General features: G+C 37.5%; 2 protein-coding genes across 3 annotated transcripts in view; one reads left to right on the top strand and one right to left on the bottom strand.

Annotated features, from left to right (window-relative positions):
* LOC135947409 (bromodomain-containing protein 8-like) overlaps positions 1-17,850 on the bottom strand; it is a 64,996-nt gene that overhangs the window by 16,262 nt on the left and 30,884 nt on the right. The window lies entirely within an intron of this gene.
* Positions 990-17,826, top strand: Pde9 (phosphodiesterase 9). Of its 2 annotated transcripts, none has more exons than XM_065493092.1 (13): positions 990-1,172; positions 6,954-7,165; positions 8,850-8,993; positions 9,067-9,115; positions 10,539-10,663; positions 10,722-10,848; positions 11,206-11,443; positions 11,500-11,674; positions 12,046-12,257; positions 12,319-12,408; positions 12,621-12,782; positions 13,210-13,545; positions 14,608-17,826. In XM_065493092.1, the coding sequence occupies exons 2-13, from the start codon at positions 7,009-7,011 to the stop codon at positions 15,067-15,069; spliced, it is 2,277 nt and encodes a 758-aa protein (XP_065349164.1). In that variant the 5' UTR covers positions 990-1,172; positions 6,954-7,008; the 3' UTR covers positions 15,070-17,826. The 2 variants fall into 2 exon arrangements, with proteins under 2 accessions (XP_065349164.1, XP_065349163.1); XM_065493091.1 differs by having other exon boundaries at positions 8,850-8,999.

Genomic DNA, 17,850 nt, shown 5'->3' with positions numbered 1-17,850 from the left:
CTACTGTTACCTAATAAAAGCAACGGTTTTAACCATAAGAAAAAAAATTGAAGCTTAGGCAACCTGCGAGGCATAGACGAAATGCGGAACACCGAATTCGTGAGCGGCGCGCAGGCAGCCGGATACACTTGATTAAGGTCTCGTCGGCGGAGCTTTTAAGCAACATTTCGAGCCGCGAGATGATTCAATTAAAAAACAACACACAGGCAGCTAGGCTTTAAAAATGATTGCTGCGCAGTAAAGTAAACAAGAACAAGTTTGCCGAGCTGCTGCGGCGGCGGCGGCGGCTGCGGTGAAAGAAAACCAAAAGGCTACAACATCACGAGGCAAATAATATGCAGAAATAGCAGTTGCTCTCTTATATAATTTGGGTGGGGAATATTTAACATGATCGAATATTTTTACAGGCTGTTAGATTTTAATTAAGGCACCAAACACGCGATTTTTACTGTCACGCTATTCCATTTTTTTTAAATATAAATTATTCCACAAAGAGATTATTAGATTAATTTCAACATTGATCCGCAATAATTTAAAGTCCTTCTTCATCTTAATAAAATCACAGATCTCTTTTTAACTAGTGGTGGCGGGTAATACAAAAATTTGGAAGACTGTGATTTAAAATCAATCGAAAAACTAGCTCTGATGAAAAACAGAACAGAAAGTTTAGACTTTTATGATTTTAAAAAAATTAATCGAGAAAACATCCTAATTTTGTAGAAATTATAATGAAAAAAAATACTTAAAACGAAAGAAAATTGGCCTAAAAATGGGTAAAAACAATTAAATGGGATCAAAATCTTTTCTATATATTAAAAAATCAAATTATTCAATCGGAAACCCGTCTAAAAGTGCCAACCTTTAGTAATATAGAGCTAATCAGCGGGAGAGGTCGTCCGGTTTTGCGGCGTTCAAAGGGCAAAAACCGATTCGGTAAGTACCGATGTGCGATTGTCGGTTGGGCGGCGATACTGGCTGCTGGCTGGCGTTCAGTGCTCATGCTCACTCTCGAGTTGGTCGGTCGGCAGGCAAGTGAGTCAGTCAGTCGAGTGTGCAGTGCAGCAGACGGTCCCTGAGCCGCCCCGTGTGCGTTTATGACCCTGCCAGGGCGGAGCAGGAGCAGCCCCTCGCGTTCCCCTGCCCCGGCCCGGCGGAGAATTCACCCCTCGGCGGTAAGTATCGTCTTGCAGCCTCCAAATCATTCTTTTATTAAATATTAAATTTCACCTGTTTATTTGTTTCTCTCTTGCTTGGTTTATTTTCGTACAGGGGATGGTTTTAAGGGTGGATAAACAGTCCCCTTAGCGATACGAATGGTCTTGGAGACTCTAATTTAACTTTTATTTATTTTTTTATTTTGCCTATTATTTTATATATTTTGTTGTTTATTTTTTAATGGGGTGAAAACTCACCCTTTTAGTGGTAAGTGGGGCTCCTAGCCTTAAAATTTCACCTGGTTGAGGAGGAATTTTTGCATTTTTGTATATTATGGTTATTTATTCCTGTGCATATTTTTTAAATAGGGTGGAAAACTCACCCTCTTGATAGTCCGTGTAAAATTTCACTTTTATAAATTTACTATTATTTTTCCTGCAATTTTTTCTTTGTGTTTTCTTGTCCCCCTATCTCAGCTGGGTATTTATTTAGTTTTTTTGTTAGTTTATAGGGTGGAGAATCAACCCCCTAGGTGGCACTTATGATTCCGAGCCTTGAATTATATCTAGATTTTTTTTATTAATTTTTTCCATTTAAAATTGGCTTAAATTGTTATTGTGTTTTTAAATATAGGGTTGAAATAAGTCAACCCTCTCGTAGTGGTGTGTTTTGCTTTCTCTTGTTTATTTTCCTTTTACCTATCTGTGCTCGGTTTATTTTTGTTTTGCGTGGGTTAATTGGGTTAATTAAAGAGCGAGCGAGAGGAAGGTGTGTGTATCGATTGCATCTCCCGTGCGCCGCGCATTTGTACGTTTGCCTGCGCTTGCTTGCCTGCTTGCTTATTTATTCGTTTGTTACGAGAGCAGAGAGCCTCCGCCGCTGCCGCTGCCGCTGGCTCGGTGAGAAATTACACCACATGGAAATATGTATGTTTCCCCGTCAGCAAATCGGTGTCAATCAATAAAACTGCTGCTGCTGCTGCTGCTTGCTTCTCGATGCTCGTTCGCTCACTCGCGCGCGCTGAATGGGATTAATTTGCAATTCATGATTGTTGTTGTTGCCCCTATGCTCGGCTCTTTTCGACACGTGCTCCCAGCCCGCGCGACACGAAAACAAACGCCGTCGCCGCGCTTATTAAAGTGGATCCTTACAATTCAAAATTGCCTGCTTTGCTGGTGAGGAAAATAAATGGATGCTAAACAACTGAATTGTTTTTTTCCTACATTTAACCAGTTTTCCGAACTTTTAGTTAAAATACTGATATTAAAAAATGTCCAGACACATTTTCTGTTCCTATTTGAAAAAATACTTCAACACAATTTTAAGTCTTAGTAAATTAACCAACCACCACCTCCCCTCTTATTACAAAAAAAAATCATTTGTAATTTTTGCTACTTTATGAAATTAAATAGTAGATTTAAAAAAACGTCTCAAAATCAGAGCCCTTAAATAATTAAATCAGGCGGAAAGGCAGTAAATTTCAGATTTTGCCGGAATTCTCAAAAAATTAAACGGCGCTTTGTCCATGATTTTTCGCTGTCTTCACGATTTGTCTAGCGGTAAACAAATTATGTGGAGTTTCTTTAATTTTAATCCGGATTTTCAAAAGGAAGACAATCGTTCTGGTCCCGGCAAAATTTCGTAACTTTCAACAACCAAACGCGAATTTCCTTATTGCAAGAAATGGTCAACAATCAATTCGACAATGAAAATTTGGGTGTTTGTTGAACGTTGCGCAATTTTACCGGGACCAGGACGCAATTGTCCCTCTGTTGTTAGCATTTGAAATTTTGAATCCAATTTTCCCGAAAATTAAAACGGCGATTAATCTAAAAAAGGTTTGGCTCTTTCTACTTTGACTCTCAGTTTTTTACAAAATTTCTCCAGAATTTCAACGGCTTGACCATTTTTGTCGCTTAATTACTTTCAATTTCTCTCGCTGCAATCGAATTTTGAGGAAAATCCCTGATTTTGAAATTAAAATCACGATTTTCAGTTTAACTTGCAAATATTCGGAGCAGATTTTCTCGGAAATGAGAAAATTTAGCTCTTCCGGAACTCAGAGAAATAAAATGGAACTGAAGCTGAAAAGAGTTTTATAATTTCTGCACTGCAGATCCACTTTAATATAAGAGCCGTCGGTGTATTCTGTGTGTGTGTGTGTGTTTACGCGTCAAAAGAAACGCGTTGCCCCATTGAAAAAGGTCGTCGTGTTTTTCAAGGATCTGCTCGCTCGCTCGCTCGCTCGCATTATGCACTAGACGCGCGTGTTTTGCACCTTTGAGACGTGACACGTTACTCAACTCTCTGCGCACATTAATTATTGCTAAGTTGATCGAACAACAATTTTCATAATTTATCTGTCTCAGGCATGCTGGGACCAGCATGACGTGCGTGTTGAAAAGTTCAGAGGTCACGTCGGTCGGTGCAGCGCACGCGGCGTTTGTTTTATCTGACGTCGGCTCGTCTGACACTTTTTATTTGTTCTGCGAGCAAATATTCGTTCTGTCCGGGCCAAATTGTAATTTGATCCGGTGGTAAATATAGCTCTGCTTCTATATTGTTGTAATGTTCGGCCTTATCATCATTTGTTTATTTCTGGACACAACTGTGTTTTTTTCCACTTTTATCGCTAATCGTTACGCCTGGCCCGACAATCTATAATTATACAACAAATGTAATGTCAACTCTTTGTAACGACGAAGAACAAAAAGTGAGAAGTCTTTTGATTCTATCTCAACGGCATGACCAACCATCACGTCTATCTCACTGCCAGGAAAAGTCTCGAAGCATATAGCCTTCGAAATAATGGAATTTTAAGAAAGCGTTCTTTTACTTTCACGATTTTTCACTTTGGAAAACTAATTTCCATATCTAATGCAGAGTGAAGAAATTCTTCTTGTTTTATTCTGTCGAAACATGCAGCAACCAATGCACGTGTCATATATTCTGATTTTTTAATATTGCAATTTTTACTAAAAATGCAATTCTGAATATGTTTTTTTTGGGGGGCAGGGAGATAAATTTGTCTGAGAAATAATTTTACCCAGAGTTTTTCGGCGAAAAAGACGAAGTCTGAACTTATTTTAACGAAATATGTACATTTAATATTTAATTACCAGCCAAGTTGAAAATGAAATTAAATGAGTTTTCCAGTATAAGTGTCTGAAATTTGAAGAGGAAAAATTGAACCTTATCAAAGCAGAGGAAAATTTCATGAAACTGGTGGTTTTTGCTTCTTAAAATATTGAACACCGTACTGAATTTCGTCGTCACCAACAATTCATGAAAATTCAAGAGGTTAATTTCAAAAATTGTTTAAATATTTTAAATTTACTTTTATTTACATTTCATTAGCGCTGAAATTTCATATTTTGACAGTGTTGAAAATTCGATATGAACGTAGAAACCGTTACTTTGGCATATTTTGGTCTGGACCTTGCGCGAAAAGTGTGACGAGAACGCCCCGGCCCCGGCCTTATTGCTTATTTGCGCTGTCTGTTACTGTGGCGCTGCTGTCTCACGTCACAATACCAATTCAAGATCTCTGATTGGTCGCCGGTCGCAGGCGTTCTTTTGGCACTTTTTGATTGGTTCAGACCAAATATGTAACGGTTTTTACGTTTGCGCTCATTTTCGGTACATCGCGTCGAATTGTCTACTTACAATTAATTAGTAATTTGGCTAACTAACCTGCTAATTCATCTTTCAGGAATCGGTTTGAACTGTAGAAAATTACGTTTCAGAAACATATGCTTAAATAATTTCCTGTCAAATCTAATTTTGAAAATTAATTAACGAATTTTTTCTTACATTGCATCTTTCTAAAACCAACAACAAGCAACAAGATTTTGAGCCAGCAAGAATATTTCGAAATGATTTCTCATCTTGGAAAGTGTTTCTCGTGTCAGCCTTACTCTTGACATATGAGAGGCGGCTTCGTGTCTGTTTCTGTGTTCCCCGTTAACTCCCATAAGCGGCTTGACTTAGTAGAGCGACATGCGTTTTCATATATTTTATTCATTCGCCCGGGTGACCAAAAATGATGATCCGCTCGAGGCAAAAAAATTGCGTGGAGCTTTCATCAAAACGCTCCAAAAGCAGTTATATGTGTGTAATTTGTTACGGCCAGGAATGGAAGATTTTATTAAATTGCAACGCCTTGAAATCATAAAATTCTAATAAGCAGGAGATTATAAAAACATCGAAAATTATTTATATTATTATATTTGCTCTAGGGAAATATATTTTATTGATTCTATTTGATTTTATGACTCTTTCGTGATGGTATTTTTGCCAAGGAGTGGAAAAACTGTTGATTTTTATACAGACAAACTATTTATGACTATTAACTGTTCAAAAAAGTTAATTAGTTCTAGTAGCAATTCTGCAAGATTGAGACAAGTGCGTGTTCAGGAAAATAGCTTTTAGATTTTTTGTGATTGGTTGCTCGAGTTTTCGAGAGATAAAAAAACAGAGTTTATAGCCAAAGAGTCTATTTTATATTTCATTACAGCAATACGGTTTTGACAAACTTGAGTGAATTTTAGACGGTAGAAGCAAATAAATTTTGACCGTCAGTCAGATAAACGATTTTTCCTTGTTCTTAATTTTTTCACGTTTAGGAAATTGAAGTAAAAATTCAAACGGTAGCGTTTTAACTGCCAATGAACTATGGATTCACCAAAACTGGTCGAGTTTAATGAAGAAACTTTGAAATCAACAAGGATGAAGTCTTGTTAATGAGAATAATTATTTAAATTGCATTTATATATATGGATGAAAAATTTACACAAATATTTCAAAACTCTCAATAAGAAAATTAAATCTGATTCAAACTTTATTGGAAAAACATGATGATTTTTTTAATTAGAAATATGTCTAAAAAATTCAATAAAGGTTTGATTCGTTGTTTTTCAAATAAATTCTTTATTTAAAAGTGTTAGAGACATTTTTCTGTTCTCACAAGGAAATCCCGCGGACCACACACACTTACCTTTGTGTGATTTAAACATGAAACATTATAACATTCAAGATTATATTTATTCTATCTAACATTGCTTCCGAGTTACAAACTGGAAAATGTTTAGGAAAAACATAGCAGGGAAAAACTAAAGAGTTATGATGTTCATCCTAGTCTAAATATGATTTCTATCTTCCTCCGTAAGAAATATATATTTTATTTGTAATTTCTCCCTGGTAAAACCAACCACTTAGACCACGATGTGACATTAATTTCTAAAAAATTATGAAATAACTCTCTCTCCGCGGCGTCTCAGCGGAGACTGAGACGCGATGAGAAATAATTAATTAAATAATCCTGCTCTTCTTGCGGTTGTGATAAACGCGCGCACACGCGACCTAGACACGTTCTTCAGACGGCGCACAAATAGAATTACAGTTCCATTTGACGGCGGCAAATTGCTAACCGCGAGAGGAAAATCGCGAGAGTTTCTTTTGCCAAAGGCTGTACTGCCGAGTGGAAGTGGACGTGCTCATATCGGGACTTCGAAAGGGCACGGCTGAGGCCGAGAGGGAGGAGGAGGAGGGGGCAGGCTGGCAGGGCGGCGTGGTCAATAACGCCGACCGGCCGACCAGTTAATTAAAGGAAAAGGTCGCAAGCAGCGATAGATCGAGAGCGAGAGAGAGATCGAGCGCGTCACCCAGCATGCAGCTCCTTATCTAAAATCTCGGGCTGTTTGTACGCGTCGCCTCTATTTTTACTGTGTTGGTTAAACATTTTGTTTCACTCTCGCGCACTCTGGCTATGATGGCAACTTTTTTGTTTGCCCACGCAGGATGCTGCTGCCGCCGTCGCCGCCGCCGCTGCTTTTGATGGCCTGAAAAGCGTTTATGGACCCTATGCTCAACTCAATTGAAACTTCTGCACCAGCACGATGCGCGATTTGTGGCAATTATCCCCTCGCGGAGAAGACCTTCTACGTACGGGTCGGCCACCGAAAAGAAGTGATGAGGATACCAACCACAATGCCAAAACTTGACTTCATAGGTATTTATATATATACTCATACACTTTTGCTTTTTTTGGACCGCCGAGAGCAGCCTGCGAGCAATCAAATTTCGTGTCATCTGCTCTTGCTCATTAAAAAAATATTGATTTTGGCTTGGCATTAATTGAAAAATCGCCAGCAGGTGACTCCACGGTTCATATCAGAAAGAAATTAATTGTATGTCGTGCCGAAATTTTTGGTTCAATTTATGGGAATATTATATTTTAGTTTTATCGATCTGAGATAATTATAAGTTTTCCAAAGGGTTCCTTCTGGGCTCCGTATGCTTTTAAGTCTGGATTTTAGAGCAAAAAACGCCACATATTCTGAAATCTAATAAAATTTCGAAAAGTTTTCCTATGATATCGGTCACAATTGTCTCGCAGTGTTTGAATATGAAAAATCCATTCTATAATTAAACTGGCCAAAATTCTCCTAGTATCATTGGTGTTAAAAACACTCACTTTAATTAAGCAGATGTTTGTTATTTTAACTCTACCAACAATGAGTTGACTGACTGACTTGTTTGAACCTTTTGAACAAATAATACATAAATAATTGTAAGGAAACTCTTAAGATATTCCATTTTGTTTTGTTGAAAATGAATTTTATATATAATAAAAAAATCGTTAAATACTTCTAGATTGATTTGAAAATACAGTTTTTGTTTAATTTTCGTGGCAAACAATTATCAATGGATGGTTTTTAAAACGTTGGGCAAATTTAAATGGGAGCTGTCAATTCAGATTACAAAATTTAGAGCCTCCGACGAGCTATTATAGCGATTTTCCTGGCCAAAGACTAAAAATTTTATTTTCAAGAAAGTAAAAATGCTACATCAAGCACAATAACAGTTATTGCATTTTGATTGAATGAAAACTGGCTTTTCAATTCTGTCATAAAATCCCAATCCTTCGTTACACAATCATATTAGAAAATTTCCGCTGGTAATCTTAACTCAAACAGTCAGAAACTCTTGATCACAAAATAAAACAAACAACATTTAATTGGAAACATTTTGGATTTTCGACGCTATATAGTTTTTGGCATACTTGATTGAATTCCTGATGTTAAACACGTCCAGAAGTAGAAAAATTTCAAAATTTATTTAGAAAAACAGGTTTTATTTAGCTGAAATTTGGTAGACACTGTTCTAAAAGACAAAATGGGTGGTATAGGACAATCTTGACGTTTTAAATTTCCCACAAGGGTTAGTTCCGTGCTTTGTATATATACAAAGCTTTGTCAATGAATCATTAGCTGATTTTTGCTAAACCAAAAGTGAACATCGATCAACTTGTCTTGACAAGCAGAGTCAGGAATTGAATCAAAACTGGCTCTAAATTTCGATTTTGTTAACAATACCCTTGTTAATCCATAAGGATTTTTAACCTTCGAAGCTCCATACATAAACTCGTGAACTCTGTTGAATCCAAAAAATTTCCCCTGGTAGACACGAACCAAGCACTTAAGTTTCAATTGTAAGACTAAATAAATATATTAAATAATTTTACAACAAACTCAGCTCATTACGAATAAAACGATTGCAAACGTTTAAAAATTGATTTCCAAATGGCAGAGGCCGATATTGCATAAGTTGTGCAATTAGCACGCACGTGTTGATTGTCGTGTGTGTCTGTTTACTGAGCGTCTAAAATAAATATTGTGTCTGTGTTCCACCAGACATGCTACGCTCGGCGGCTGAAGTCGACAAAAGCGAAATCCTCAAATTATACTCAGACGCGGGCCATCTAGTCAATATCTCGCCAGATCTGCCGGCAAACTCGCCGGACTCGCCGTACGAGCTGCACGCGATTGCCACTAACTGTAATGGTCTGTCCTTTTCATTCTGCAATAAAACAAAATAAAAATTAAATATGTAATCTGCCCGCGCTTCCAGATATTCTGCGGAGAGAGCTGGGCATGGATTTCGATGCTCTCGACCATAGGTATGTATATCAGTATTTTTTGTTATTATTATTGTTTGCTGTTCGGGCCTTATCAACCTCTCCACATTTCGCCGCGATACGGGTTGAATTTGTTAGTTCCTATATATAAGCCCCAAAACGCTTATTTGACCAAAATTGTATTTATTACTTTTTTTAATTATATAAGTTGCAAAATTTTGGTAAAAAAAATGACAACAAACTAGGGTTGAAAAAGAATCAGTGGTTTTCCTGGAATGATTTTAACAGATTGGTTTTTAAATAATAACTAAAACAGGAATCCCAATTTTTTGAGTTTAAAAGGTTATCTTTTTCGCTGAATTATATAAATTTGGTATTTTTGAACCACCACAAAATTTGTATACTGTTTATTTGCTTTAATCAAATTGTTCGGATTATTGCAAAATTTGGCGATACTGATATTTTTATTACAAATTCACCAGTTGCATAAACAGATGGCGCCACCGTTTGCATTCGTAATAAATTTAATTTTAAGGCAGTTCCGCTTTGATTTCAGATTTAATCCTGCTACTGTGAATTCTCCACTTATTATGCTTTCTTTTTACGTGCTGAAAACCAAAATCAGTCCAGCAATTCACCGTAGAAACGTTGGAAAATATTTTATATTTAAAAAATAGTTTTTCACGATTCTACGGCGATTGGATTAACCGATTTTGGTTTTCAGCACGTCAAAAGAAAGCAAATTAAGTGAAGAATGCACAGTAGCAGGATTGAGTCTGAAATCACAGCGGAAGTGCCTTAAAATTAAATTTATTACTAAAGTATACAGTGGTGCCATCTGTTAGCGGCTTCAAACACTAAGGGCTTATAAAACTGGTATATTCACAATTTTTTCCTCGTCTTAAATTTTCGATAAAATTCAACCCTTTACGGAACTTTTAAAAGAACACTTGTATTTTTTAAAAACATTTATTTGATGCCCATAATATTGAGGAAATACAGTTTTGACGGCCGGTTTCGTCTCTGCCGCATTTCTCATTGGCATCAAATCGATTTTCGGTCTGCGGTCGGTGGTCGTTTTGAGAAGAAATTGTGCATTTATTGTGAGTGTACATATGAAGGGCGCAGCCTCGCGGGAACTAATACATTTCCTGTGTTCTCTCACTCACTCACTCACTCACCCCATGCGGTAGGGCTTCTCGATGGCCCTGTCAAAGCTCGGCGCGTTCTGTGCGGCGCGCTCTCCCTTGACATCAATAACATCGTCGTCGCCCCTCATGTAGAACGCGCACCCAATTTATTTATAAATAACTATATTTCGGGACGAGACAAAAGTTTGGAAAAGACTACTTGCTCTCAATCCCCAGGCGAAATGTTTTCCCTCTCCTGAGAGATAATTCAATTTCCCTTTTGTGAGATTGGCTCGGGACAAGCCAAAACTTTTATAAATTTCTTTTTTCTCCAGGATAAGTGAGCTGGAACAAATGCTAAATCCAGACAACATAGATGTATCCAAAACCCTGGCTCATCTGCGCAAACAGTTGGAAGCCTTCAGGCTCAAGCTGGAAGGACCCAAAGTCCAACAACCTGGTAAATTATATTTTGAATTAAAAATGAAATAAATAATATACATTTTTGTTTGTCGCAGAATTGAAATTGGAACGTCAATCGCCGACAAAAGAGAGGCACAATTGGAATACGCTTAATCAGCAGTTTTACGCTCGACGCAGCGCTGAAGAGAGACTTGTTGTGTGGCACAAATTCCTCAAAATATGGTACGAATAAATTATTTATTTAAATGTTGTTAAGTTAAGCAATGGAAAATTTCCAACAATATCTGAGAATGCAGCAGAGAAGACTTAAAAATAATTCGTTTTCACCTCAGAAATAATTTTTATAAGAATACTGAATCAAAACATTTCTTTGGCGCTCTCTAAAAAGATATTTAATTTGACAAGCTGAGGACCAAAATTGGTCTAGCCAATCGCAGCTGAATAAAAAACAATTCAAGTAAAAAAACTGGGAAAACTTCCTCAGAACAGGAATAAATTTTAGTATTTTTTAAAATTCCTTTTTTTAGGGCTGATTTGATTCCTTGATTAATATTTTATTTTTATAAAAATTTCCATCAGTGAAATGTCGCTTTCTGAGGATGTTCGGGTGAGGCTGCGTCAAGTGAATTTCGACATCAATGAGTGGGAGGACGAAGAGCTGCTGGTGATGCTGCAGCAAATGTACCTGGACCTCGAACTGACCTCCACCTTTGCTTTGGACATTCATACTCTGCGAGGCTTCCTTTTTCAAATCTACGAACACTACAATGATGTGCCATTTCATAATTTTCGACACTCCTTCTGCGTAGCACAAATGGTAATTATATGATTATCAAGCGCAAATCTCATTTTAAAACCGAGATAAAAACGCAGATGTATTCGCTGATATGGGCTGCCGGCCTTCGGAAGAGGATGGGCGATCTGGAAGCACTGATTTTAATCACATCTTGCATTTGCCACGACCTGGACCACCCTGGCTACAACAATATTTACCAGATTAACGCGCGCACAGAACTTGCAATCAGATACAATGACATCTCGCCGCTAGGTGCGTAACAATTTTCATCAAAATTGCCGAGAAATTTAATTTTCTTATCTGGACAAATTTTAGAATTAATTTAAATTTTAAACAGTCAGTATTGTCCTAATTTAGAGGAATTAGAATATATTTTAAATTTTTGTCTTGCTTAAGGGTTGATATAAAATTGCAATGATCTTAAATTTTTGACATTTAATTTTTTTAATTCCTTATTTTTTAAATTAATAAGGTATTTGATTTAAAATATCGAATAACTATTCAATGATCCCTAAATTTGATGCTTTTGGAAATTGAAGAGATATTTTTAAATCTGGTTAAATTTCACATCTCCAAAGATTAACAACATCTAATTTTATTTCATAAAATGTATTTTTTTCCAGAAAACCACCATTGCTCAATTGCCTTTCAAATTCTGTCCCGGCCGGAGTGCAACATGTTCAAGAGCTTCTCGTTCGAGCAGTTCCGGCAGGTGCGCGAGGGCATCATTCGGTGCATTCTGGCCACCGATATGGCGCGTCACAACGAGATCATTGAGCAATTCCGAGAGATAACGCCAGTGTTTGACTTCGCCAACAACTCGCACACTAATTTGGTGAGTTGTTTCGTTCGTTCGATGTGGCGAAAAAAAAAACTAATTAATTCTCTGCCCAAAGCTGTCGATGGTATTGATAAAAGTGGCAGATATCTCAAATGAGGCGCGACCGATGGAGGTCGCCGAGCCGTGGCTTGATCGCCTTTTACAGGTGAGCGTTTTATTTTATTTTTTCTGCGCTACAAATAAAAAGAGTCATTTGTTGCAATTAGAAAATTAAATAAAAAAATATCACAGTAAAAATAATTTTATTGTATATAGAGATTTTTTGTTCTCTGAAGGTTTTGAGACATTAAAAATCTCATAATTTAGGCAACAAAATGGATTAGCTGAAAATAATTAATATTCTTTGCTAATTTCCAGGAGTTTTTCAAGCAGAGTGACTCTGAAAAATTAGAAGGCTTGCCTGTGACGCCATTCATGGACCGGGACAAAGTGACGAAGCCGTCATCGCAGTGCAGTTTCATAGGACTGGTTTTGTTACCTCTGTTCGAGGCATTAGTAGTCCTGCTGCCAGAGCTCCATGTACGATATCCGACATAATATTTAAATTAAGAATATTTAGATGTTTAACTGTGGTAAATATTCTTTCCCAGTAAATACCCTAGATTTTCCCTATTTTTTGGCTTAAAAATATTGCAAGAGAATTGTGATCTTATGGGGAAAACAGGAAATTGTACCACCATTCAGAATAATTATGCTTGATTTTTTTTGCTCTACGATTTATCATTATAAACACACAAAGCCTGGAACTAATTTTTTTCTGAACCCGATCGATTTGTCTCATAGAAGAGAGTCTAAAAACTAAATTTCAGCTTAATTGAGAAAAATCTGTAATTTTAAATCAATTTCTAAATTTTAAGGCCATCTTAAAAAAAATCACTTAAATTGTCAAACCACTATACATCTTAATTTTAGCATGACTAAATAAATTAACTAAAAAAAATTGCAGGAAATGATAATCAAGCCAGTACAGTTCGCGTTGGACCACTACCGGCGGCTGAACGAGGCGGCCCGCGAGCGCCGCAGTTTGGACTTGCAGTTGTCCCTGGAGAGCCCGCAATCGGACGTGGCATCGTCGCCGACCGACTCGAAGCGCAGGTCCATTTCCATCGAGAGCAACCCGCGGCAGGGCCGCTTCAGCATCCAGTCCAACAGCGAGATTCTCAGGCAAATCAGTTTGATCGAGGAGGCAGAGCACGGCGAGGACGTCACCGAGGTCGACATCAGTGAAAAGACTCTCAAATTCAAAATTTCCACCGAGCATACCGTCAACAACCACCGCAAGGTGAGCCATTTAGACTGATTTTCTTTGGTAAAAATTTTTGGTGGGATAAATTAATTGTCAAGAGGGAATTGAGGACGAATCATGAAATATTTATAATAAGAAATTAAAGCGTTTATTCAGAAATTTTAATTTTTTAATATTTAGGCACCCTCCTTGGCATGGAGATTTTAGATCTTGATGAAAATTGGTTGAAATATTGCCCTATAGGAGTTTAAATTCCAAAAAGTGCCTATTTTACAGGGGTTCTAAATTTGCGATTTTTAAAAAAGGCGATTTTTTTTCAGCGAGAAAAACAAAACTTTGATTTAAATTAAGGTAAAGGCAAACATTTTGTGTCTGAAATGTTTTACGTTTGACGCCAAACAACTTTCACTCGATAACCAACTCCGTAGGTCAAAGATCAAGGTCACTAAATCAGGGCCAACTAATTAAAAAATTGCCGCATACCCTTGTAAACGAAATTTTTAAAATTCAAAATAGCCTAAATGCTCCAAATATTAATGGCAATAACATACAAAAAAATTTATACCTGTTTTTTGTATTCGAAATATTCAGTCAGAACGTCAGAAAATTCACGCTTTTCGCTAAATCTCGGCTTCTGTTTGTCTGATTCACAAAAACAACGCACCGTTTGACTCGTGATGACCTGCCCTAGATAGCTAAAGTAGCCGTAAGGGTGCCACCCCTATATAACCCTTTTAAACCCTCTGGAAAAATAAAAATTCGCAGGTTTTAAGCCTCTAACGTGAGAGAATAACTTATGAACAATCAAGAATGTCCCAAAATGACTCTAAAACAATCAACCCTTATTCAACGCTCTAGAATAGAAGTGTAAAAACCACCAAAAGTTTGGTTCTAGTACTAAATATTTTTTTTTGTCTTCGAGATTTTTTTTTTAATTTAGTGTGTAAAGTTGAGGTTTTCAAAGGCGCAGTATTCCAATATTGCAATAATCGTAGTTTCCATGCCTTCTTAATAAAAAAATAAATGTTCAGGGAAACCAAAAACCAATGTATAATCCTTATTAGCAATTTTAAAAATGAAAGTAAAATTTTTTCACAGGGAAGCACAGAAAAACAGAGTTCGGTGGAGGTGTCGCCGTCAGAGGAGGAGCTGAAGGCGTGCCGGAAGCAGTCGTTCTTTGCCAAGCTGCGTTTTTTCCGGGACAAACTGAACGGGCAGAGCGTGCCGTTCAAGAAGGCGGGGGGCGCGCGGCGCAAGTCGTCCTCCTCGTCCGAGATCAACAAGCAGTGCAGCTCCGACAGCGGCGCCGGGCCGTGCGTGGCGGCGCCGTCGCTCGACGCGGTCGTCTCGTCCGGCAGCCTCGACTGCATGCTGGCGCCGACCACGGGCGGCGCCGCCAACACCGACGGGAAGCCGCACAAAAAGAACCGGCGCTTTCAAAAGCTGAAAAGCAGTGGCGGCGGCGGCGACGGCGCCCGCAGCCCAATCAAAAGCAAGGTCGCCTCTTTTGTTGGCAGTTTCCGCAAAAACCGCCGCTCCGACAACTACAAGACTAATTAGCCAAATAGGCCCAGCAACACACCTCACTCCGCCATCAGGGTTCGCAAAACCAGCATTTTTCCGGAAAAAATATAGCTGACTTTTTGTGCAATTTTTCCCTAATTAAAAAAAAATACTTCATATTAGAGAAGAACAAAAAAATCGTGTTTACCAGCACTGATAACAAAAAATGATGGATTTTTGAAAAAGTTTTATAAAAAAATTAAGAGAATTCGCCAATTATTGCGAATGCCTGTAGTTTCGCAGCCGCCAACAGAGATGAAACCACAGTATACTTGCTTTTTTAAAATGCACTTTGAATTCTGCTGCTGTGCATTCTGCACTTAAAATAATTTATTTTGATTTTTGTTAATTAAAAAATTGACAGAGCCAATCGCCACAGAAATGTACAAAATCTACAGCGATTGGTTGAACCAATTTTAGTTTTCAGCACATTCAAAGTGGCAGGATTTAGTCTTATCGCAGTGGAATTTAAATCGTAGGTAACCTGTCGACGGCTTTGTACACTTCAGGCATTAACAAATAATGGCGAGTTGAATTAATTAAATTACGAAATGGTTAATTCGCCGCGTCTATCCTCATTCCTATGGATTTCAGCCATTTCGCAATAATTTTTATTTAATTTTTCTGTTATCATAGTCCAATTGGGAAACCCGTTAGTGTTTGGATCTGCTAACAGATGGCACAACCGTAAATTTAGAATTTTCAGCATCATTTTTGGCCAAAAGACTCTATTTGACGTGATTAAAACCAAAATTATATAGATCAATTTTTCGAGGCTATAAAACGAGGAAACCCTTTAAAATTGCTGTTTTTTTTTTTGTAAGAAAAAATTTGCACAATGCAAACCTTGGCGAACCCTATCCGCCATATCCATTTCATATATATATTTCTATAACACTTCGCCCTTTTCTCTACGCTATATTAATTCGTTTCTAACCACGTTTAGCTGTTACTAGACGTGAAAAGTGTTTTTATCCGTTTTGGATAAAGGTCAGTGTTGCGTAGATTGCGTTCTTCCGAGAGGGCAGGGAAATTGCCTACCGAGAAATAATTCTTTGCGAGATAACGGAACGTTTGGATAGGGCTAATTTTTAAATGATTTGATACGCCACAAGACTCAGAGTTAGAGAAATAGAGGCATATATGTATTATAATATAGTACTCGATCACCTCTGGATTTGTATAAAAACTCCCGCAAATTTTAATGGCGATAATATTAAATGCAATTCACCAGTAGTATAAGCCCTTGTGTTTGAAGCCGCTAACAGATGGCGCCATATTTTTAGTAATTAATTTAATTTTAAGGCACTTCCACTGTGATTTTAGACTCAATATTGCTAATGTGCATTCTTCGCTTAATAGGTTTTCTTTTGACGTGCTGGAAACCAAAATCAGTCCAGCCATTCGTCGTAGAAACGTTGGAAAAGATTTTATATTTCAAAAAATAGTTTTTCGCGGTTCTTCGGCGATTTGGCTTAACCGATGTTGGTTTTCAGCACGTCAAAAGAAAGCATAAAAAGTGAAGAATGCACATTAGCAGGATTGAGTCCGAAATCGCAGCAGAAAGGCCTTCAAATAAATTTATTACGAAAGTATACGGTGGCGCCATCTGTTGGCGGCTTCGAACACTAAGGGTTTATACAACTGGTGTATTTAATTGTGTGAAAAAAATCATTAAATTTTGTCTTGACCCTGAAGTCACTAAAAACATCAGAATGTGTCCCCAAGTCCCAAATCTCACAAAGAGTTTGCTCTTTGATTAAAATTGAAGTTAGATTCTTGGCAGCCCTGCCGCATATCACGAGAGAGGGACAAACTCAGGTCGAATCCCGCGGAAAAGCAGAAAGCTGGATGTTCTGTCGTTGCCCAAATTAAAATGTATGTTGTTGAAAACCGCATGATATTGAATTGCTTATTGAAAAAGGAAGCGAGGTAGCGCATGCAAAATAGCAATCGTGTTACATGCATCAAATCAAAAGCGTCACTAGCAACTTTACTAAGAAAGTTGGACGCGTGTGTAAAAATCTCCAAAGATGTTTTTCGTCTTTATTGGTAGACAAGTTGTTTGAATGTACAATTTTGTGTTCCCTCTAGCTGAGTGTTCATTTCACTGTAGCGCAGGCATTAAATTGGAGAAACGGACCAAATGTACACTTAAATTTTGATATAAAATATTCACAATTGTAGCTCTTCGCGCATTTAAAATAACACGTTAGGAGGTTGGAATTTTTAAATTTTGGACAGATATTACTCTATATTTTTGTTGATTGGAAATATTTACACGCAGGGGGCCCCCGACGCGACGGATTTGAATTCGAGGGCCGCAGTAGACACGTATTTCCTCGTATTGAATAAGAAGATAAAAAAGCTTGTGATCCAGCCACACACGCGTAGATTTAATTTCCACAAACAAAAAGCGCTTAACTATACTAAAAAGTATCTTCCCTGTACGACTGTGGTCTCTATACACACATTTGACGAAATATATTTATCACATGTGATCGCGAAATTTACAATAAAAAAAACAATTGAAAACGCTCTTTACCGGTTCGGAAATCAATGTATTAAATAAATGTGAATTCAGCCAAGGTAGTAATTAATTTTCATACGCCATCTTCTAGTCATTGTATTTTATAGAGCCAAAGATGCATTCAAAAGCATTCCAAAAATAAACTTCTTTCTGTAGTGTGAATCATCTTGATTGGAAAATATGTTTGTTGAACAGCCCATGTATTAAAAGTATATAACAGAAAAGCTACAAAGCATTTTCATTTCGAG

The sequence above is a fragment of the Cloeon dipterum genome, chromosome X, assembly GCF_949628265.1.
Source record: "Cloeon dipterum chromosome X, ieCloDipt1.1, whole genome shotgun sequence".
Taxonomy (NCBI): Eukaryota; Metazoa; Arthropoda; class Insecta; order Ephemeroptera; family Baetidae; genus Cloeon; species Cloeon dipterum.
This window is presented reverse-complemented; position numbering and strand designations above follow the sequence as displayed.

Bases quoted from the DNA above. Each gene is read 5' to 3' on its own strand.
- Pde9 (XM_065493091.1), top strand. From the start codon at position 7,009: ATGGACCCTATGCTCAACTCAATTGAAACTTCTGCACCAGCACGATGC. The intron at 10,849-11,205 runs GTACGAATAAAT...AATTTCCATCAG, and splicing joins CACAAATTCCTCAAAATATG to TGAAATGTCGCTTTCTGAGG. The intron at 13,546-14,607 runs GTGAGCCATTTA...ATTTTTTCACAG, and splicing joins CCGTCAACAACCACCGCAAG to GGAAGCACAGAAAAACAGAG.